The 18,703-nt window shown below is 45.0% G+C and overlaps 2 protein-coding genes across 3 annotated transcripts; both read right to left on the reverse strand.

Annotated features, from left to right (window-relative positions):
- Nucleotides 1–3,625: 3,625 nt before the first annotated feature.
- LSM11 (LSM11, U7 small nuclear RNA associated) lies at nucleotides 3,626–10,957 on the reverse strand. The gene is made up of 4 exons (XM_086471106.1): nucleotides 10,504–10,957; nucleotides 6,372–6,511; nucleotides 5,545–5,628; nucleotides 3,626–4,030 (listed from the first exon to the last, which is right to left on the reverse strand). Exons 1-4 carry the CDS (start codon nucleotides 10,928–10,930, stop codon nucleotides 3,626–3,628), a joined length of 1,056 nt encoding a protein of 351 aa, XP_086327232.1. The 5' UTR covers nucleotides 10,931–10,957.
- A 1,907-nt stretch (nucleotides 10,958–12,864) lies between these two features.
- THG1L (tRNA-histidine guanylyltransferase 1 like) lies at nucleotides 12,865–18,279 on the reverse strand. Of its 2 annotated transcripts, XM_009947933.2 has the most exons (6): nucleotides 18,089–18,279; nucleotides 17,042–17,218; nucleotides 16,425–16,594; nucleotides 15,618–15,706; nucleotides 14,920–15,027; nucleotides 12,865–13,600 (listed from the first exon to the last, which is right to left on the reverse strand). In XM_009947933.2, exons 1-6 carry the CDS (start codon nucleotides 18,277–18,279, stop codon nucleotides 13,439–13,441), a joined length of 897 nt encoding a protein of 298 aa, XP_009946235.2. In that variant the 3' UTR covers nucleotides 12,865–13,438. The 2 variants fall into 2 exon arrangements, with proteins under 2 accessions (XP_009946235.2, XP_086327056.1); XM_086470930.1 differs by lacking the exon at nucleotides 18,089–18,279 and having other exon boundaries at nucleotides 16,425–16,499; nucleotides 17,042–17,135.
- Between the last annotated feature and the right edge of the window lie 424 nt (nucleotides 18,280–18,703).

The raw sequence follows: 18,703 nt of genomic DNA on the forward strand, positions 1-18,703 counted from the left end.
ATCTCAAATTATCACAACACATCTTCAAAAGTAGTTCAGAAAGCAGCTCCGTGCAGGAATTGGGCACCTCACCATGAACACACTTTGGGAATCACCACTGAGCAACAGGCTGAACAACGTCCTAGAAATACAGGACAGGCTGCAACCAATACGTGGATCCTTTCCAGAGAGTTCTTTATATTTGGCCCAAAGCTTTGTTCACTCTCACACGGCTCTCTGTTTCTTTAGACTGCCTCCTGCTCCTACTCCTCACTCTTCAGCATAATGACTTCAGGTGTCCATGCTCACACCACCCTGGTGACACTGCAGCAGCAGAGGAGTGGCTAGGAGCAGACAGCTTTTTGAACAAAGAATCAGGATTTTGTGGTGATTTTGGAAAAGGAAAAACATGGAAAGAAATAACCAGAAACAATAAAAAAACCAAAGCTCATTTGTTTCCCAGGGTTGTTTTCTTTTTTTTTTTTTTTTAAAGACAGTTTTACATGAATACTTCAGTGAGGTAGAAGACTTCATTTCAGAACATCGCATTCAATTTTATTTAAAGAGCAACTTTATCTGAAGTATTAAACACGCAAGTGACAACACACATACAGCATCACTTGCTTAGTCACAATCTTGGTGCTTGAAAGAGACAAAAAAAAAAAATCACAAAAGCATGCTTGGAAGAGACAAAATTCAAAAAATAGCATTTTGATAATGCAAAAGATACAATGACAGAAAAAGAAGGGAAAAGGAAGACATGCTGGAAGATCTGAAGTTGTAGAAGAGGCTGTAATTAGGAAGCAGCTTGGAAATAATAAGAGAGGCGTATAGGCAAGGGAGAAACAAACGAAGAACCACCAAATAAGTCATTAAATCTGAATTGGAAGAGAGAATTTTAACTAGCTTTACAGATGAGACAACAATGAGAACAGAGAAGGAACAGTTTAATAATGAGGTAGAGCAAAAAAAGTAGCCAAACTGTATAGTTCTTAACCAGGTTCGTTGACTGAGGTGATGATTTTGGAAGAACAGGTCAGTGACAATATAAAAATCAAGGCACAAACGCAAGTCTAAGCACCAGCATTTTTCATAAAATCTAATAAAAGAAACTTGTAGATTTGAAGCAAACACCTGCAAGGCTTCAGAGAAAAACTGATGAAAGGAAACACTGGGACTTCTAGCAGGAACTCAGAATGTGGTGAAGTGTCAACTGACAAGGAAAGACGGCAGGACAGCCAGAAGAACATTCATGGTAGTTGTATCTTATTTAATGCACAAGGCAGTATAAACTGGGCAGACAAAGAGAATTAAGAATATGAGGTAAAGAAAAGCAAGAATTCAATTAGATGTCATAGCACTTATGCCTGAGTGGGGACTGACGCCCTTTGGTCAAGTACGAAGGAAAGAGGAGAGGTCAAAACCAGTAGCCTTTGGCATGAATGGAAAAGGCAGAGATAAGTCATCCCAAGCAACTGAAATAAAAAAAACCCCAACAGTCAGAGAGCAGAGGGGAAAACACAATGCACAACAAAAAACCATAATGAAGACAAATATTCACTTGCAATACAAAGCTGCTGAGAGGTCAGGAGCAGAAATAAGCCCTGTGTTTCTAGCTTCACATGTTTCCAATAATTTGTGACGGTTCTGGTTAGTGGGCAACCACTCAGAAAGCCAACCAGGAAAGGTTCAGAAAGCCAGGATAACTAGGCCTGAATTCAAGAACAGCCTTCCTAAACCAGAGTTTAGAACATCCTGAGGAGACAAAGTACTGGCAGGAGAAGGGGGCAGGGGGGAGGAAGAACTGCAGACCACATGAACACAAGCAAGAACAGCTCAAAAGGAGAGGAAACAAGAACCTCCAAGAAAGGAATCCTTTCAGTGCCTAGTCTCAGTTCATAGTAGAAAGGATTAGAGTAATAAAGCTATGTATAATAAGAAACTGTAGATATGCTTTCCTTCCCCCCTCCCCCCCTCCTTGATGCAACTGTTTTGCCTCAATAGTACGTTTTATTCTGAGGCAGTTCTGTCCCAGGCTGAACTTGGGTTTGCAGACCAGTGGCTGAGCTAATCAGCCATCCAAGCCCCATGCTACCTGAAATGTTGACATAAAAGTTTCAGACTCCCCCAGAGGCACACAGCTGCTTTGTGCGTCCAGGGACTCCTGCTCAATGACTTCTGTAACTCACCCAAACACCAGACACACCTCTAATGACAAGCAGGCAGTCCACTGCGTTTGCAGCCACAGAAAGAGGTGTCACCCAGAGTACAGTCACTCAGTGTGAGGACTTGTGACCTCTATATGCAATACGAGGCCTCCGATAAAGCAATTTCCCAACTTCATCTTAAACACGTGAAGCTGCTGCAAAGCATAAGGTAGTTGAGATGAACACAGGAACAGCAGTGTGAAATCTAGTGTCCTTTGACAACTAAGGGAACAGACTAGATACAAATACAACAGCTTCATTTACCTCAAACTTCTGCGTGTAGCTGCCTTGGAAAGCCGTTCATACCTGCAGAAGCCTGTCCTGATCTACAGTAGCTTAACAACCTTGCTAAAATAAACCCACTGATGAGCTGAGTTTGACTTTTATACTTCAAAACATTTTTAGGCACACCTCTAAAGCTCAGTTCAGCTGGAATTAGATGATGCATCATTCACACGGACAGGAAAGACCCACGAAGATTTCTGCTTCATGAGACCTGCTAGAGACACAGCATCTCTAGATTCAATAGAGGGAACTTGAAAGGCGCTTTGATACAGTACAATTGTGCTCAGCACCAACACTGAAATCTGAGAAGAAAAACTACATCTTTGCAAACTTCACTGTTGCACTAAATAGCAAATGGGTGAAACATAAAAGTATAATTTTCCCTCTGCATCCACAACATTCACAGATAAACTCCAAATACGGAGGTCCCTGGATCAGCTACATTAGCTGCTTGCTGGTGGCACAGGGCTAAAGCATAGCATTACAAACAGAAGCCTAAGCTTTGACATTGAAAATAAATTAAAGTCCTGCCATAATTCACAAAAAAAGGGCAGTTTTCAATTAAGAGGTTTTCTATCACACAGGGTACTACAGAGCCAGCTATGAAGAGGAGGCTGATAGCCATCAGTAGTATGTCACTCCAATTTTTTATAGACTATTTCAAAATGACTGTCAGAATTATGCCTGGAAAAGAAAACATCTGTGTAACAACAGCAGATAAACTGTTGGTTTCATTAGCAATCTTCTCTTGAGATTGCTCAGAACATGCAAAATAGCATTTCTGATTCATTTCAGGTGGAGACCTAATCTTAAGCTCCTCAAATGTGTGCCACAGTTACTGAGTACACCAAAATTCTCTTCCAACCCTCTCCATGTAGCTTCTCTTTAAGGAACAGTGGCATCTGTGCTTACCTCCCTTATCCTACAGAAACAACTGTGCGCTGACCTTGTCCTGAGGCCTCCACCAGGGATCTACGGAGGCTGCTTTGGCATCAAGGCCAGGATGCTCCCACTCGCATTATTTCCCCTGCCTTGTTAGGGCAGTGGGAAACCAGTCGCAGCACCACCATACTTAATGAGAACGCTAAATAGCAACGACACTGCAGCGGCAATTCATGCTACCAAACAAACGCACTGACGAAGGCTCAGCCAAGTCAATGTGCTAAATGGACAAGCAAGACATTCTCTCCTCTAATAAAAATCTGGTTTATGTGGCGTGTGAACACCTGTTGATAATCCACTTTGGGCCGCCTCTTCCGCCGTGACTGGCTTCTTGCACGGGTCCCACCAGCACTGGCACCCTCTGTGTGGGCAGTCCCGCTACCCACATCAGCTTCACCTCTGGCAGCCAGATGCAAACCGTCACCTGGCATCTTCTTTTCTCCAGCTCTGCCCAAGCATTTCTGCCTCTCGCGCTCATCTTCTGCTCTCCCTCGTCCTCCTCCAACTTTCAATCCCAGCATCTGAGAGTCATTTGTCAGGGCTAGCTCCTCTGAGACAGTCTTTGAGTCAGCTCCCTTCCTTCCTGAGGACTCCTGCAGTTTGAGTCTGTCAAACAGCTGTAAAAGAATGTTTATGTATATGACCACATTCATAAAAGAGAGGCCACTTGTTCAGCATTTCTACGTGGTATTTGCATATACAACCCAAATCAGAGCTCACAATACACAATCAGTGAAGAATCTCTGCCAGCAATATGTTTTCTTGACAAAGTCAAACAGTGATGTAAGGTGAATGGATCTCTTGCGTGTGCCTGACTGTCTGTATGGAAGCACTGAGGAATCTCATTGGGGGAGCCACACTGACATGCAGTAGCATTTCACTTTGCTCAGGAACGACAGAAAGCTACCAAGTTGCTTCATTAGCTCTTTCCCCAACACTCTTAGAATGTTGATGATAGTATGAAGAGATTTCCATCCTCGTGTCCTCAGGCAGGAGGTGAATCCCTAAGATAAGGAGCCTCAATCAGCAAAGAGTATATACTGAAAAAGTGATGGAACTTTTGTGTTCCCCAAAACAAACTAAAAGATGTTGTGTGGGTATTCTGGGAGGCGAGCAGACCACAAACAATAGAAAAATAATAAAAGCTAGAGCAGCACATCCAAAGCACTGTATGAACTCATTAATCTAAGAATGCATGGTGCTGAAACTGGAAAAGAAAGTGCTTTTACTCTGGCAGCAGGCAAGCTTTTATAAAATACTGACAAATGAAAAAGATTCTCAGTTAGCCTGTCTCTTCCCAGCAACAGGATGGAAAGCCAATCCCTGTGAGAGTGGGCTAAAGGAACAATAACAATTTGATTATTTTTAACTAATCTTTAAAAAAGGAAGGGTGGGATCTATCAGAAAACAGATTTGAATGGCAGGAATTTGAAAGCAAATTCCTCACAATGAAATTGTTCAGAAGTTTTTGTGATGCTTCTCTGATGTTCAGAAGGCCCAGAGCTATGCCATTCAACAGGCACAGCCCTGTCACATTTTTTCCCCTTCATTGTTCAGAAGTTCATCTATCATCTCTTCAGTTCTCAACTTCGTAAACATCTTTTTTTGCAGCTGGATCCTAGAGAGTGTCTTGCTTTGGAGCAACATGCAGAATCTTGGGCTCCACAGTACCTAGACTGGAAGTTCAAGCGACCAAACAGACACACTGTTTTGCCGGCTGGAGGCAAAGACTGTTGCTCCAGGAACACCAGTCCCCGAATTACACACTGCCAAACCACCTGGCAGGACAAATGTGGACCAGATCGGTCACGGGTGCAAAAAATGCACAGAACAAATGAATCAAAAACCACAGAGTGAGCTTATAGAAGGTCAGCATATTGCACAGTGGAGCCACTGTGATCTGATATTAGGAACTCTAAAGTGGAACTTCTGTAGTGCTGAACTATGGCGAAAGTACTTTCAAAAAGGTCAGAAAACTGAGGGGTTTTTCCCCCCCAGTTCAGGTAATTTTAGAGTAATCTGTAATAAAGGAAGGTAAAATATTTCAAATGTAAATCCAATCAATGCTCCCCTTTTACTACTTTGAAAAAGGAGATGCTAAAAGAAAAGAAAAGCGGAGACGGTTACCTACCCGGGTTAGTGTGAGCCGAGGCTCTGCGTAGAAAGCTTTGCCCATCACTGGTTTCCTGTATGTCTCATCCACGTCTGTCAGGGCCTGGAGGAAGACAAAAGAAATGGAAAGGTCAAAATTGAAAGAAAACATGAAGAAGCTTTGGACCAGCTTTGTGTAATAGCATTATAAAATCATGTTCTATCTGAGAGGAAATCCACCTTTGGAACAAGCTGTGCTTTGGATCTGGTTTCTTAATCATCTAAGTTGTACTGATATATAAAAGCGACAGCAAAGCCTAGCATCCACTCTGCATTACTTGCAAAATCTTTGTGAGCCTTGCCTGCAAAATCCTGCCCCCCCTCCCATTTCCGAACTTTTCACAGCTCCAGCTTTAATAGCTGCTTCTCCATCCGCTGTCTTTAAGATCTTCATGAGGCAGAACACAGGGAAAAGCTTTTGTCACTGCCACCCCAGTGACGTGTTAGCAAAAGAAAAGTGGCTAATGCTGTAAGACTGCGTTTTGCAGAGAAAGCTTTGGAAGCTTCTGGTATTCCTCACTCTCCACCTTCCTGGGTTCTTATACAAAACCTTTGAAGATGTTGGGCATTCTTCAAAGCTTCTCTCTCACCTGAAACCTCTCCGAGATGGCTAGGCACCTCTCAGATGAACTAATCCAACACCAAGCACCACTGACATCTGAAACCCAGCACTCAGTGACAGAGCAAATTAGCTTTATGAACTGCGATACCACATTAATCTTCTCAAAAATGTAGTTTGCTTAAACCCATTGTAAACATCAAGGTTTCAATATAGCAGTTATAAATCAGGGCTGGAACAATAATTACCATATTCCAGAACTTGTCAAATGCAACCAAAAACCCTGTGCAGACTCCACGAAGCCCTTTGAAAGTGCGGATATGGACATTGATCTTTACACCATCTCGGACACAGCGATGAAGTTCCCCCAGTGGGCTGCCTTCATGGACTAGAACAGAAAGAGAACATCACCCGTCTTCAACACAATACATATACATATATATTACGCAGAAATATACTCTATGTAGAAGTATGGCAGATCTTGGTACAACACTTGTCTTCCCAGCAAAAGAAAGGAGAAGCCCCAGAGCACTGTTAACACACTGCAGTTGCAATTACTAGGCCACCAAAACTCTTCTTACAGTGGGGACAGCAAAGACTTCTGAAAATATGAAAGTTTTGCTTTACATATCCCGCAGCCAAATCAGCCTTAGCTGAAAATCTTTTTGCAGCATCTCAAAAACATACCAAGTAATGCTAATCTTAAATAAAAGTGGTTCAGAGGGAACAGAAAGTCACGGAGGCAGAGCGAGTTTTGCAGAGAAGACAAATGCCTGGTTAAGGCTACCCCTGATCAGTTATGACCCGCTAATAAAGCACTGTATCGGATGTGTTCCTTTTCTTTACAGGAAAGTTTCTGAAACAATGAATGACTCAAAGTTCTTCAACTAACTAAACTGGATCAGTTTAAATTGGTGAAAACGTATTGTTTCAATTAAACTTTCAGCAGCCAACGGAACATCCTTCAAAGATGTACAAGTCTTTGGCAAAGAAGTCAAATAACTACAAGCAGCGGCCACCAACGAAACCATGTTAAACCACCGAACAAGAATGCTTGTAGCCAGGGCAAAGCCAAAGGAATTCAGCAGAACATACAGCTTACCTGGTGCACACAAGCCTTATCTGCACACTAGAAATTTTTGCAAGTGTAAATTATCTGGAGGGTAGATATTACATACTTGACGACTTCCACCTACGCCACGGTGAAGCCATTCCAGTGATAAATTACAGCTCCCCGTTTGCTTGTGCAAACACAGCCTCAGGACTGCTGTACGATTCCTGCTAAGAGTCAGGGAAAAGTACCGGACTAAAACCTCACACAGTTCTTCATATTAATAAAATATCTGAGTCAGGGATGATCTCTCACCTTGGGCTTTAGGGACTACGTATTCAAGGTTTGATTTGTACACTAGAAAACGCATCCTGTGAGCGTGAAACGTTACTGTATGACAGCTGATCTGCAGCATTTGGCTGCATGGTAATTCTTAGCCACAGCAGGGAAATCTAAAGCAGTTTCCTCTGAATTAACCTAATCACAATTATTTTTTGAGATCCATTGTCTTCTTGCCAGCCCTCTCCAGCTGGGTATCTGGAGAAAACTGCTTTCACACAGAGCATAAGCTGTCTCACTACCTCCTAGCTTTGCTTCTGGGGGTCTTGTCATGGCTCTCTGTGCTTCCTTCAGCTGAACTGCTGATGACCTTATGTTCTGAATTCACGGGTCCATCACAGGAACCACAGATGACACCACCTCTACATCAGATTGACGCTTTTTATCAGATAACAGTATTTTTTTCTAACCAACCCTGAGAATTTACAGAGTCATTTTAGATTTAGATTTTTGTTCTTAAGTTTTTAGAGTACAATGTTCCCTTTACACAGGAACTTTATTTATAACTTCTTATAAAAAAACCAAGTACAATCTTTATTTCCTTTGCTTGTCGGCACCACACCAGGCCTACTGGAAAACGCTACTTCAGAGCTCTACCAAATCTAGGCAACACGTGCTCTTCCCACTTTTCCTTGCTGCATAAGGTTCTGGCTTCACCAGGGCAAACCTCCAACTTCACCTGATCAAAAGGGCAGATCACATCATCCAAAAACCTTTCAACGATCTGACATCCACTTCTCAGAAAAAACAAAACCAGCAACACCACAAATTTATTTTTGCAACATACCCCTTCTGCAAGCATCAAGGCCTGTAACGACCAGGCTCTGCATGCAGCTAGATTTGCCTGTGGCTTTTGATGCTGTTAAATACCACTATTAATAAATTTTCAATCTGTAGGGAAAAAAGTTACCTCGTTGGTTTTGTACTCAAAATCAAACCCCTATCTGTATAAAATAAGCACAGGCTTAATACCAGGACTCTGAAGACTGACTAGAAAACCACTGTAAGCCAGAGGGCAAGTAACCCAGGAGAGAAAAAATAAAGATCCAAACTCCGGTTAAGTTCAAGTCCCTGTCCTCAGGGTAGACTTTAATAAAGAGGCAACATTAAAAAAAAAAAAGACAAGAGCAAAGCGAGTCAGAACAGCTGAGATAACTCACAACGTTATCAAACACTTTTTAACCGCTCTGCAGTAACTGCTTGCACGTGAGTTCTCTGCCCCCTGGTAAATGCAGAGTAATTAGAAACAGTTCTCCTGCACTGGTCCAAAACAGCCACTGCTAAAGTAGCTTCCTCCTTACTTTTATGGCTACATCTGAAATCAACCCTCACAACAGGCAAAATTTTAACTCCATTTTACATTTCTGACTCACGGATTTTAAGGAACACGTCATACCTTGTCACACCTACCCAGGAGCACAGCATCACAACTGCGGGATGCAGCAAACCACATGTCACAGTTACGTTCAGAGGCAGCTACCACCTTAGAATCCAAGCATCACACGCTGGCCCACCTGCGGTGCACACAGGCCCCCTACTTACACGGAAAGCACACAATTTTGACTACAAATTATTTTTAAAACTCTCCAGACTGCTGAATAGCACTTTCTGTGTCAGCTGTGCCAGTCTTCTTCAACGTCCACGCTGTCCAGCCTTAGATGTGTGGATATTAAATACGTGCTCTTAACGGAAGTATGTAATTTATTTGCTAGACCAGCACTAAAGTTAATTTTTAAAGACTTTTTTTTTTTTTTTCAATTTCCATCACAGTAATATACATACAGACATTTTATATTTAGATCCTAAATCAATATTGAAGGTCAGGTCTTTTGGAAATCTTACACCAACAGAACCTCTGCATTTGTGCAGAACACGAAGTTGAAACAATATTTAGGATCATGCAGCACCTACGGCAATGAATACATCAAGTTTTAGTGTCTACGCAAGAAAAAAGTTCTGCTTTGTGCATCCAGAATTGAACATTTTGGGCTTTGCCTTTTTACAAAAAGAACATCAAGGTGGTGCTGATGATTTTAGACAAGACACTTTGATTCCAAAACACACCCAGTGTTTTCACATGCACTGAAGTTACATCTCATTTGATAGCAATGCCATTTGACTCTTGGTGTAGGTGCACAAGGTGCAACCCTTCACGTTTAGGGGCTTCTACCCTGACTGCACACATAAATTTATACCAGAAGCTTGTATCATCATCACAGCTGCCTCCCACCTCAATCCACTGCTCTACCATCGTGCTACCAGAAAGGCCAGTGCTGTATTTATGCCCCGAGGACGTACAGTTCATGACCAAGATAGAGCACTGCGTTACAGGCTCACGCTGCGGTTATAATTTAACTATGAGCTGCCCGGGCTCAAATCTGATTCCTAGTCTAAAAATTGTACTTTTGAAAGCACAGCAGTTTCTCATCCTTTTTTTCTTAAAATCAAGAGGATTAATGTAATTAGCCAACTAACGGACGAGGACAAGACCACAACAGAATCATTGTAACCTCCGAGTAAACGGTTCTGTGAAATGCGTTAAACGAGGCGAATGGAAACCTCATTTCTGCACACAACTTTCCCAACCTTTCAACTAGCACACGAGTATCATTCTCCATCTAAACTCCACCATTTCCCCCTGTGACCCACCCACACCCCGCCGTCACCCAACCACTCCCTGCAGTCTCCGCTCCCTTCAAACCTCCGAACTCCCCCAAACTCCACGTCTCCGGTCGCACCCGAGCCCAGGCCGCATCCCTCACCCCTCCGCCCCACCTCAGCCCCCACAGCCTTCCGCTCCATCACCCCGCACCCCAGGGCGGGCCCAGCCCACGCCCTCGCACCCTCTGCCCCACGCTGCGCCCTCAGCCCTTACTCCAGCCGCCCCTCCCTTTACTCCCTCAACCTGCCGCCCACCCCAGCCCGGGCCTCCCCCCTCAGCCGCCGCAGGGCCGCGCTCCCTCAGCCCGCCTGGCCGCCCGCGCCCTTACGGGGCATCCTGGTGAGGACGTTCCGCGGCGCCCGCCGGCGCCGGGTCGCCGCGCCGCCCTCGGCCGCCTCCTGCTCGGGGCCCGCGTTGACCATGAGGCTGCGGAGGCGCTGGATGCGCTCGGGGTCGGCGGCGGGCGGGCCGCGGCGAGCGGCGCGGGCGGCGGCGGGGCCGCGGCGGGAGGGAGCGGCGCGGCGGCCGCGCGGGCGGAGCAGGCCGCGCTGGAAGCTCTCGTACTCGGCGAGGTTGTTGAAGCAGGGCGCGGCGGGGAAGGGCAGCGGCGTGTTGGCGGAGTACAGCGCCAGCAGCGGGTCGAAACGGCTGGAGCTCACGTCCAGGCGGCTGGGGCTGGGGGAGCGCTCGGCCCCGGGCCGGCGGCGGGGGCGCCGCTGCTCCGCGCCTCCCGCAGCCCCCTCGTCCTCCTCCATGCCGGGCTGCGGGCAGCGGCCCAGCCCGCCACCGCCACCGCTAGGGGTCGCTGCCGCCCCGCCCGGCGAACCGCCGCGGGCGTATAAACTGAGCAGGTTCCGGGCGGCACGGCACGGCGCGGGGAGGGGAGGGGAGACCGGGCGGCACCGCCCGAGCCTGGGACGGGCCCCGAAGGGGCGGAGCTGCCCCCGGCCGGGGCGTGGGACCGGGGGCGGGTCGGGCCGGTACCGACCGTCCGTTGTCACTGCGGTTTTCCTCCTCGCTGCATCTTCAGGTAACTCCCTGGTGCAACTGCACCGCTGGTCTGGGTCCTGCGGCCTCCCTCTGCAGCCCACGGCGCAGCCCCCCGGCTGTTTCGGAGGTGCTCCCGCGAGCAGGGCCCAGCCGCCACCTGCCCCGGGCTGCAGGCAGTGAAATGGCACCGGGGCAAAATGTGGTTGCGATATAATTTGCATTTTAATCCATAAAAGGGTATATAGTGCAGAAACATTTCTCCACAGAAAAGCAGGGGCGTTAGTGCTGCAGAGTGGTTTTACTGTAACGGATTCCACCACCTACCATTAATCTTCCGTAACTGGTTCCTGTATGTCTAATGCTTCCTGTTACTGCAGTACACCATCAGCCAGGGGTTGTGGACCAGCTTCAGAGGAAACATGTATTTCTTCCCTGGGGCACAGGATGGGATTCCTGGCCACTAAAGCCAGCCTGCCCCTTGAACCTTGGGAAGACTTGTCATCCCCGAAAGCTACACAATCATATATGTGACTTGATGCATGAGGTTACCATAGGGAGTTTCTTTCTCCAGTGTTCACATTAATACAAATTAAAGGCAACGGCTGTACAGACAATCCATATCTTGGTTCTGAAGCCTGTATCCATGTGTTAACACGTACATTTACTTAGGACATATTATTGTAAGGAGGAGTTAATCAGAAAACACTGTGATAAGACCTAATACAGACCCATTTTTGATACACATACACAATGAACATACATTGTACCATATATCTATTTATGTACCAAGTAGTCATAATATATATGATAAAAAAACCCTACATCGTGGTTGCCAGAATTTTTTTTCACCTTTACTCAGACTGCAAAATCCAAATGTTAGCACCTCTGGAACAGTTGCTTTATATGTAACGTCTGAAGCCAGGCCCCAGTGAGTAACATACGGCATTTCAAAGTCAAGTGAATTACGGCTGTGCTAGATGACAAAAAGACCAGACAGATCGGAAGTTCTTAGCGGTAAACGACTGGCGCAATGATTCATTCAGAGTCATCACCCCACCATCTCTCACATCCTCTTCCTGGCAATTCTACACACTAAAACCGATACGCATCCTCTCATGGCATGTACTTAACTCCTCAGTAGTAGCACACAGCAGTAGAGGGCAAGCCCTGTGCTATTATAAACACATAGACTCATTGTTTAATCTCAGGAAGAAACTGCAAACTGGTAGTTTACATTAGTACCCGTCCAGTGTTTTTAAAACCATTTTTTTAACTGTTTGTTAAACCAGAACAAAACTGTGCATAGACCAGGCAACACCCCTCCCTTCCCTCTAACTAACATGTATTGTCAGGACTGCTACATCTGTGTCATCCCCGGGAAAATCAGAGAACAGCCAAACGAGTTCTTGTTGGCACCCTCTTGGCAGGCACCAGGAACGTTCCCCTGCGTTGCTACCTTCCCTCTACTGCACAGTGGGAGATGAATTCCCAGGCCACAGAAGATGAGGGCACAATGTCCACCCACCTCCTAAAAGAATTCAAGTCTGTACAGTATCTTTACTATTGACTTCACTGTCTGGAACTTTTACTAATTACTAGTAAAAGTCCCAGGAATGAGAAAGGCCAAGTAATAAACACAGCAGGGAAGAAATATTGTATTTATTTATTTATTAAAAGTATAAAAATCCTGTACATTTGACAAAGGCTTTTAAAATCAGTCATGGGGAACTGCTGGGCTACTCCTCTTCTGTAAGAATGAGAGACATTAGGCAGCTGAACAGTTTGTCACTAATCTGACTAAACACACTGGCCTTGAAATTTAATAATAAATGCCAACTGAAGTATTCTGGTCTGCCTCAGTTGAAACAAAAATCAAATGAATTAGTTCCTCCTCTGCTTTTAACTGTTCAAATATGCAAGCTTTTTTATAGTTCAGCAGTTCAGTAAAATAGCTCCTGGTTTAAATGCTATAGAACTGCATGACATTTCTGTATGCTTTTTCTACAAACCAACATGTACAAGGATGGAGCAGTCTTAATTTATGATGAGTTCTTAATAGTCAAAATATAATGATTTTAGTTTTCCATATGGGCATATCCCTGTATGTCAGACAACATACCAAGTGTCTTTTTTTCAGGCAACAACAGCGCTAAAACCAACGTAGCTGCTGAAGAGGGTTACAGGTTAAACTCTGCCAGACCATTCATACTCCTCACTTGCCAACAACCCAAGCAGAGCAAAACGTGAACTACCAGCTACACTCATCACCGGTATCAACTATCCTCAGCCAGAATCTCAGGATATTCCTCCCAGAACTGGTCCCCAATAATGTCACAGTGCAGGGGAACAAGTTTAGTCCTAGTCCGGATCACTTCAACTTCCTTTTCTTCTGCTTCCTTTGGCAGTTTTATTTTCTTGGTCACGACTTCATTACTCTGAAAATACAATTGACACATTAGCAGACACGTAAGACTCCAGAGGGAATTCACAAACAGACAAGAAACAAAGCTATAGCAAAAGCAACTATCAACCCTACAGCATACTACAGAATTTGAACACTGCATCTTTTGAGTCTCTATTCCAAATTCAAAGACTAGCACATGAGCAGTTGAAACTCCATGTCATCATCACATGGCTTCAAGGAGTTACCTGCAAATTCAAATAACTGACTACAAGTATTCTTGAATAAAGTACAATATTTAATCTGGAGCTATATAAAGCAATCAGGAAACTGATTGCAAATGTCTACAATTACCAAGAAAAAAATATGCATAAGGAACAAGTGGAATATATTTCCAGGTGGGAGCCCCTAACTGTTCTAATTACTTCAAATGAAGTAATAGAAATTGTTGGCCAAAATTTAAATAGCAAAGAAAGGATTATCATTTTTTATGTGTAGAAGACAAAAGGCTGAGCAAATTATGGAGACCTCTTAACACAGACAGATTGGGTCCTAATCACACACACATGTCCAGTTAAGATCTCCTAATACAGAAGGATGCTAAGGCCACAGACATTTCTGATTTTCTGGGGTCTCATCTCATGCAAAACACAGGACGGGATTTCCTTCCCTTAATTCTGGATCAATGATGTGTGCCTAGAATGATGAACGTTTCCAAGTTATCATTAAAGGAATTCCCCATTAACAGCTGCACTCCTTATTATGCTCCTTTACAGAAACTGAAAAGGACTAAGCATACCATGAGCTGAGCTACCTTGCTGAAGGAAAGTTCATTATTCCTTTGCAGTGGAAATACTTGGGATCTAATTCTGTGAAGGGCCTGGCACAGGCCCCAGTGATTACCATATCACACTAACAACAGTCATTAAAATGTAATTTTTCAGGAAGTAGAATACTTCCTCAGTTTTCACACCTGGTAACACTACGAAACCAACTGTACGGCACATTAAACAAGGGAGATTTACCTAGCAAATACATCACTCTTGTGAAATTCTACATGTACACTGTCATCTGTTGATACACGTTTTATCTCAACAGTCATAATTTGTACCCAAGCCAGACCTCAGAGACTAGTTTTTATACTATGCTCAGAGACACAGAGATCTCAAAAACATCTCCAAAACAATTAGTCACCCTGCACATCATTATATGGCAAATATGGTTACTTTCAAAATACACTATACGTAGACATACGTCTGGGATACATCTGGTGATCTTACAGCGTAGCTTGTCTGCCATAGTGTATTTATTTAAAACATGAGCATAAAGGAAGTGGTAATAGATTTTTTTTACCTTCTGCCATATTAAGACAGTTCCTTTTCTATACATCAAAGGTTCATTGTTGTAGTTGATGTTGAATTCAGAAAATAAGATTTCATTCTTATCTCCAGCCAAAGTTCCCTGAGAGGAAATGAAAAGAAAAAGTACTCTTACAGAAAACAAACTGAATCTCTAGGGTAGAAGACGGGTGAATATTGGATGTAAGACTGACACACAGATTTTTCACCTTTAAATTACAAAGTTTAATTACCTCTCCCAGCAGATGAATTCTTTCCAACTGCCAAATGAGGATATTAAAACAGAGAGGTTTTTTATTACATTTTCAAGACAAATAGAAGAAAGTCAACAGACTCCAGGAGAAAACAGAAACAATCTGCTGAAGTCCGCGCACTCAGACAAAATACTACAGAAGGGACTGGGAACCAATAGGATCTGAATCCTCCCGTTGTACTTCATGCGTATGGATACCAGATGTTTATATGACGCTTCTAAGATTTCTGATAATTTTAATATTTGACCAAAAATACATTATTTGCCCATCATATTAACATCTGTACAATTCAAGAAGTTGTTGAATCTACACCCATAAAATTATTATAGTAAGACGAGACAAGCCAGCCAGGGCTGCTGGGTGGGCAAGACATAGCTTTGCAAATCTTATGATTTTCTTTGTAGTTGGGAAAAACCCCATGACCTCAAGAGACTCTTACCTGGAGTCTGTCCTGTGCTTGCACTGGTGTCAAACCACTTCGCTGTACAAGCATCCAAAACACTGTATTATAAAGGTTATTAATGTGGCCTACAGAAAGAGAAGAGAGCAAAAGAGAATTTACCAAATCTAAGTGACTACTCAGAAAAAACAGCTCTATTTCCAGAGGCGTATCCAAGAAACAGCCAAGAATAAAGGGGAATTAATAATATCAGTTGCTAGAGAAGACACAATCTTTCTGATCCATTTTTAAGGTACTGCATATCGCAACTATACATGACACGACTAGAAGACAGATTTCATTATAGTTCTGAAGAGAGAGAGCAGAGGGTGAAGGGTGTTTATGTGTAACATCAATTATCTTCATTTGAGCAACAGGGACTAGGTATGAACAAAACCCTAGAAAAAAAGTGCAATGGTCTTTTCTAGCCTGAGATATACAGCACTTTTCATTGCTACATGGTGTGACTTTGAACATTCACATCTCTTCATTACAGAAGATTACCTCGGCTGAACAAACCTGGAACCGAACAAATTAATTCTATTAATGATTCTAATATTTCCTGTGCTGAACTCATTCCCAGGATGCAACAAATAGGTGTAGCCTGAAGACTCAGAACTTCAGCCAGTATTTCTGTATCCATACAACACCCAAAACAATTCTAGTATTCTTTATTTAAAACCACCACCCTAATGGCTGTTCTTTCACTGATACCTGTATTTACTAATACAGGGGCAATAAAGGCATTTCTATTCAGAGAGGAAGAGAACTCAACTGCACAGCCCTCCACTTTCCAGAAACGCTTACAATCTGCTTGTCTCCAGCTGAGGTAGTCCTTTAAATTTTGGTTGCTGGGATACAACACAATTCGTCCGTCAAATCCTGGTGGGTATAGAAGTTGCTGGTCCTTAAAGTAATCCTTCCAATAGAAAACGTAACTTGAGGCAAACTGGGAGACCACATGAGTCATGAACTTACTTGCAAAGACAAAGCAAAAGGAAAAAGAAAGAAATACATCAATATGATTACAACTTTGAGGTATCAGTAGCGATACTTCTGGTGCATAGCAGCACTTCTTAAATAATGGCCCAACAGATCAGCAACAGCACAGAGTCTTTCAAAGAACAGAAAGTACTGAGAATCAAGTAAAAGAGTTTGGAAACGGTAACGTTAAAAGAATGTTTGTTCTAACAATGTTTGTTTTATCAAAACTTTTCTTAAAAACACTGTATCACTGACCGTATTTTCCTGAAGGATCACATGCAGAGTTCGCATGAAGAACCTGAACCAGTTGTAGTGCATGCACCCAAACAGTGCCCTGCTCCTAACCTCTGTGTGTAGATAAAGATAAATCTAAAGAAAAACTACAGCTTTAGAGAGAGATGTTAAAAACAAGCTCACTTCAGTATCAAAGCAGCTGTTACCTTGCTCTTCTTTTAAACCATCTACTCTTCTTTTTGAAAACAAAGCTATATTCATCACTCTGTCCGTAAGCAATAGCAATATCCTCCAATTCTTGCATCACTGTCTGGGCACACTTGGTCATCAGATGAAGGGCACGATCGTCATTTGGCTTTTTGAACTCATGCTGCTCAGAAAACCTTCAAAGCAAAAACGGTTGAATAAGAATTCCTTAAAAAGCTAGTTAAAAATGCTAACCTGTTAATTTCCCTCCTATTTACTTTCTATGAATATTGACAGAGAATTCCCTCCAGAAATGAAAAGCAGTAACAAAACCCCTCTTTTTATACACTCTGGATAACCCATTACCTTTCCCATCAGTATCCCACCCTAAGCAGTCCTTCAAAACAACTCATTTCCACATTTTACTTGGAAAAGTTACTTTCTGTGAACTCACTTTCTCCTAGGGCACCTTTTATACTCAGTTCAGTAAGGGCAACATTATCAATAAACTTGTCAAAACTCGACAGCTTTACCAGATCCCCAAGTAACCAAACCCAAGATCAAAGCCCCAGCAAGATACACGTCATCTACCACTCCAAAGACCTGTGCTCTCTTTATCCCAAAGAATGCCACACAGACACTGACTCCAAACACAAATAAATTTACCAGCTGCTCTCCCTCTCCCAGCACACCCAAGGCACTGGTACGCCAGTTCCCTACCGCCCTGCCGAAGGCACGGTTCTGAAGCTGCTGCCCGTGGCCCCTGAAGACAAACACCAGCAGTAATTCCGTGCCCTGGCGAGGCCGAGTGAAGGCCTCCTGGGGACTGGGGGGACCCGCAACCCCTGACCCGCGGAATTCACACAGCCCGGGCAGGGAGTGGCCAAGGCCAACCGCACGGCACCGGTCCAGATCCCTCTCCTCGGCCCAGCATTCACAGCCCGCACCTCAGCGCCTTTAGGCAGAGGAATCTCCCCCCCAGCCGCCCCCCAGCCCCCATTCTCCCGCCCGCTGAGGCGTCGCCATAGCGACCACACCGCTATATTGGCTGCCCGCCCGGCCTTCACCTGTGGAAGTTGCGGCCGTCCAGCCGGACCACTATCCAGCAGTTGGGCAGACAGGTGTCGTCCGCCTCGAAGTCCCTCACATACTCGAACTTGCTTTTCGCCATGGAGAGGCGGCGGGGGCCGCGCAGGCAGCCCGCCCACCGCCCGCTCCCCGCAGAGATGGCTGACGCCGCCCGCCAGCACCCCAGCATGGCCAGAGCGGAAGCGGAAGCGGCGGGCGCCCTCCGCGAGGGCGCCGGGGAGCCCTTCTGGGCGCCTAGGCGGACCTCTCTATGGTTTCAGCGAGCACCCGGCGGCGGGTGGGAGGAGCGCGGGAAGAACGGCCGGGGCCGGAGCGCGGCAGCTCCGCCCGCGGTCTCCATGGCGACCGCACCGCGGTCTCCATGGCGACCGCACCGCGGCCTCCATGGCGACCGCACCGCGGCGCGCGGGCGGGAGGAGGGGTCGGTGCGCGCCCGTTGGCGGCGCGAGGGCGCGGCGGGCGTTGGCGTAACGGCCGCAGGCGGCGAACGGCCGCAGTGGGATGGAGCGGGCGACGAGGAAGCGGCCGCTCTGCCCCGGGGCTCCCCCGGAGCCGCCCCGGGGCCCCAGCAGCCGCTCTGGGGCTTCCCCGGA

The sequence above is a fragment of the Leptosomus discolor genome, chromosome 10, assembly GCF_034619465.1.
Source record: "Leptosomus discolor isolate bLepDis1 chromosome 10, bLepDis1.hap2, whole genome shotgun sequence".
NCBI lineage: Eukaryota > Metazoa > Chordata > Aves > Leptosomiformes > Leptosomidae > Leptosomus > Leptosomus discolor.

Excerpts from the sequence above, each read along its gene's own strand:
- THG1L (XM_009947933.2), bottom strand. The coding sequence starts at position 18,279 with ATGCTGGGGTGCTGGCGGGCGGCGTCAGCCATCTCTGCGGGGAGCGGG. Across the intron at positions 17,219-18,088 it reads GACGGCCGCAACTTCCACAG|GTTTTCTGAGCAGCATGAGT; the intron begins GTGAAGGCCGGG and ends TTTGCTTTGAAG. Across the intron at positions 13,601-14,919 it reads CTGTCTTAATATGGCAGAAG|AGTAATGAAGTCGTGACCAA; the intron begins GTAAAAAAAATC and ends TTGTATTTTCAG.
- LSM11 (XM_086471106.1), bottom strand. The coding sequence starts at position 10,930 with ATGGAGGAGGACGAGGGGGCTGCGGGAGGCGCGGAGCAGCGGCGCCCC. Across the intron at positions 6,512-10,503 it reads CGTCCTCACCAGGATGCCCC|TCCATGAAGGCAGCCCACTG; the intron begins GTAAGGGCGCGG and ends TTTCTGTTCTAG. Across the intron at positions 4,031-5,544 it reads CTCGGCTCACACTAACCCGG|CTGTTTGACAGACTCAAACT; the intron begins GTAGGTAACCGT and ends ATTCTTTTACAG.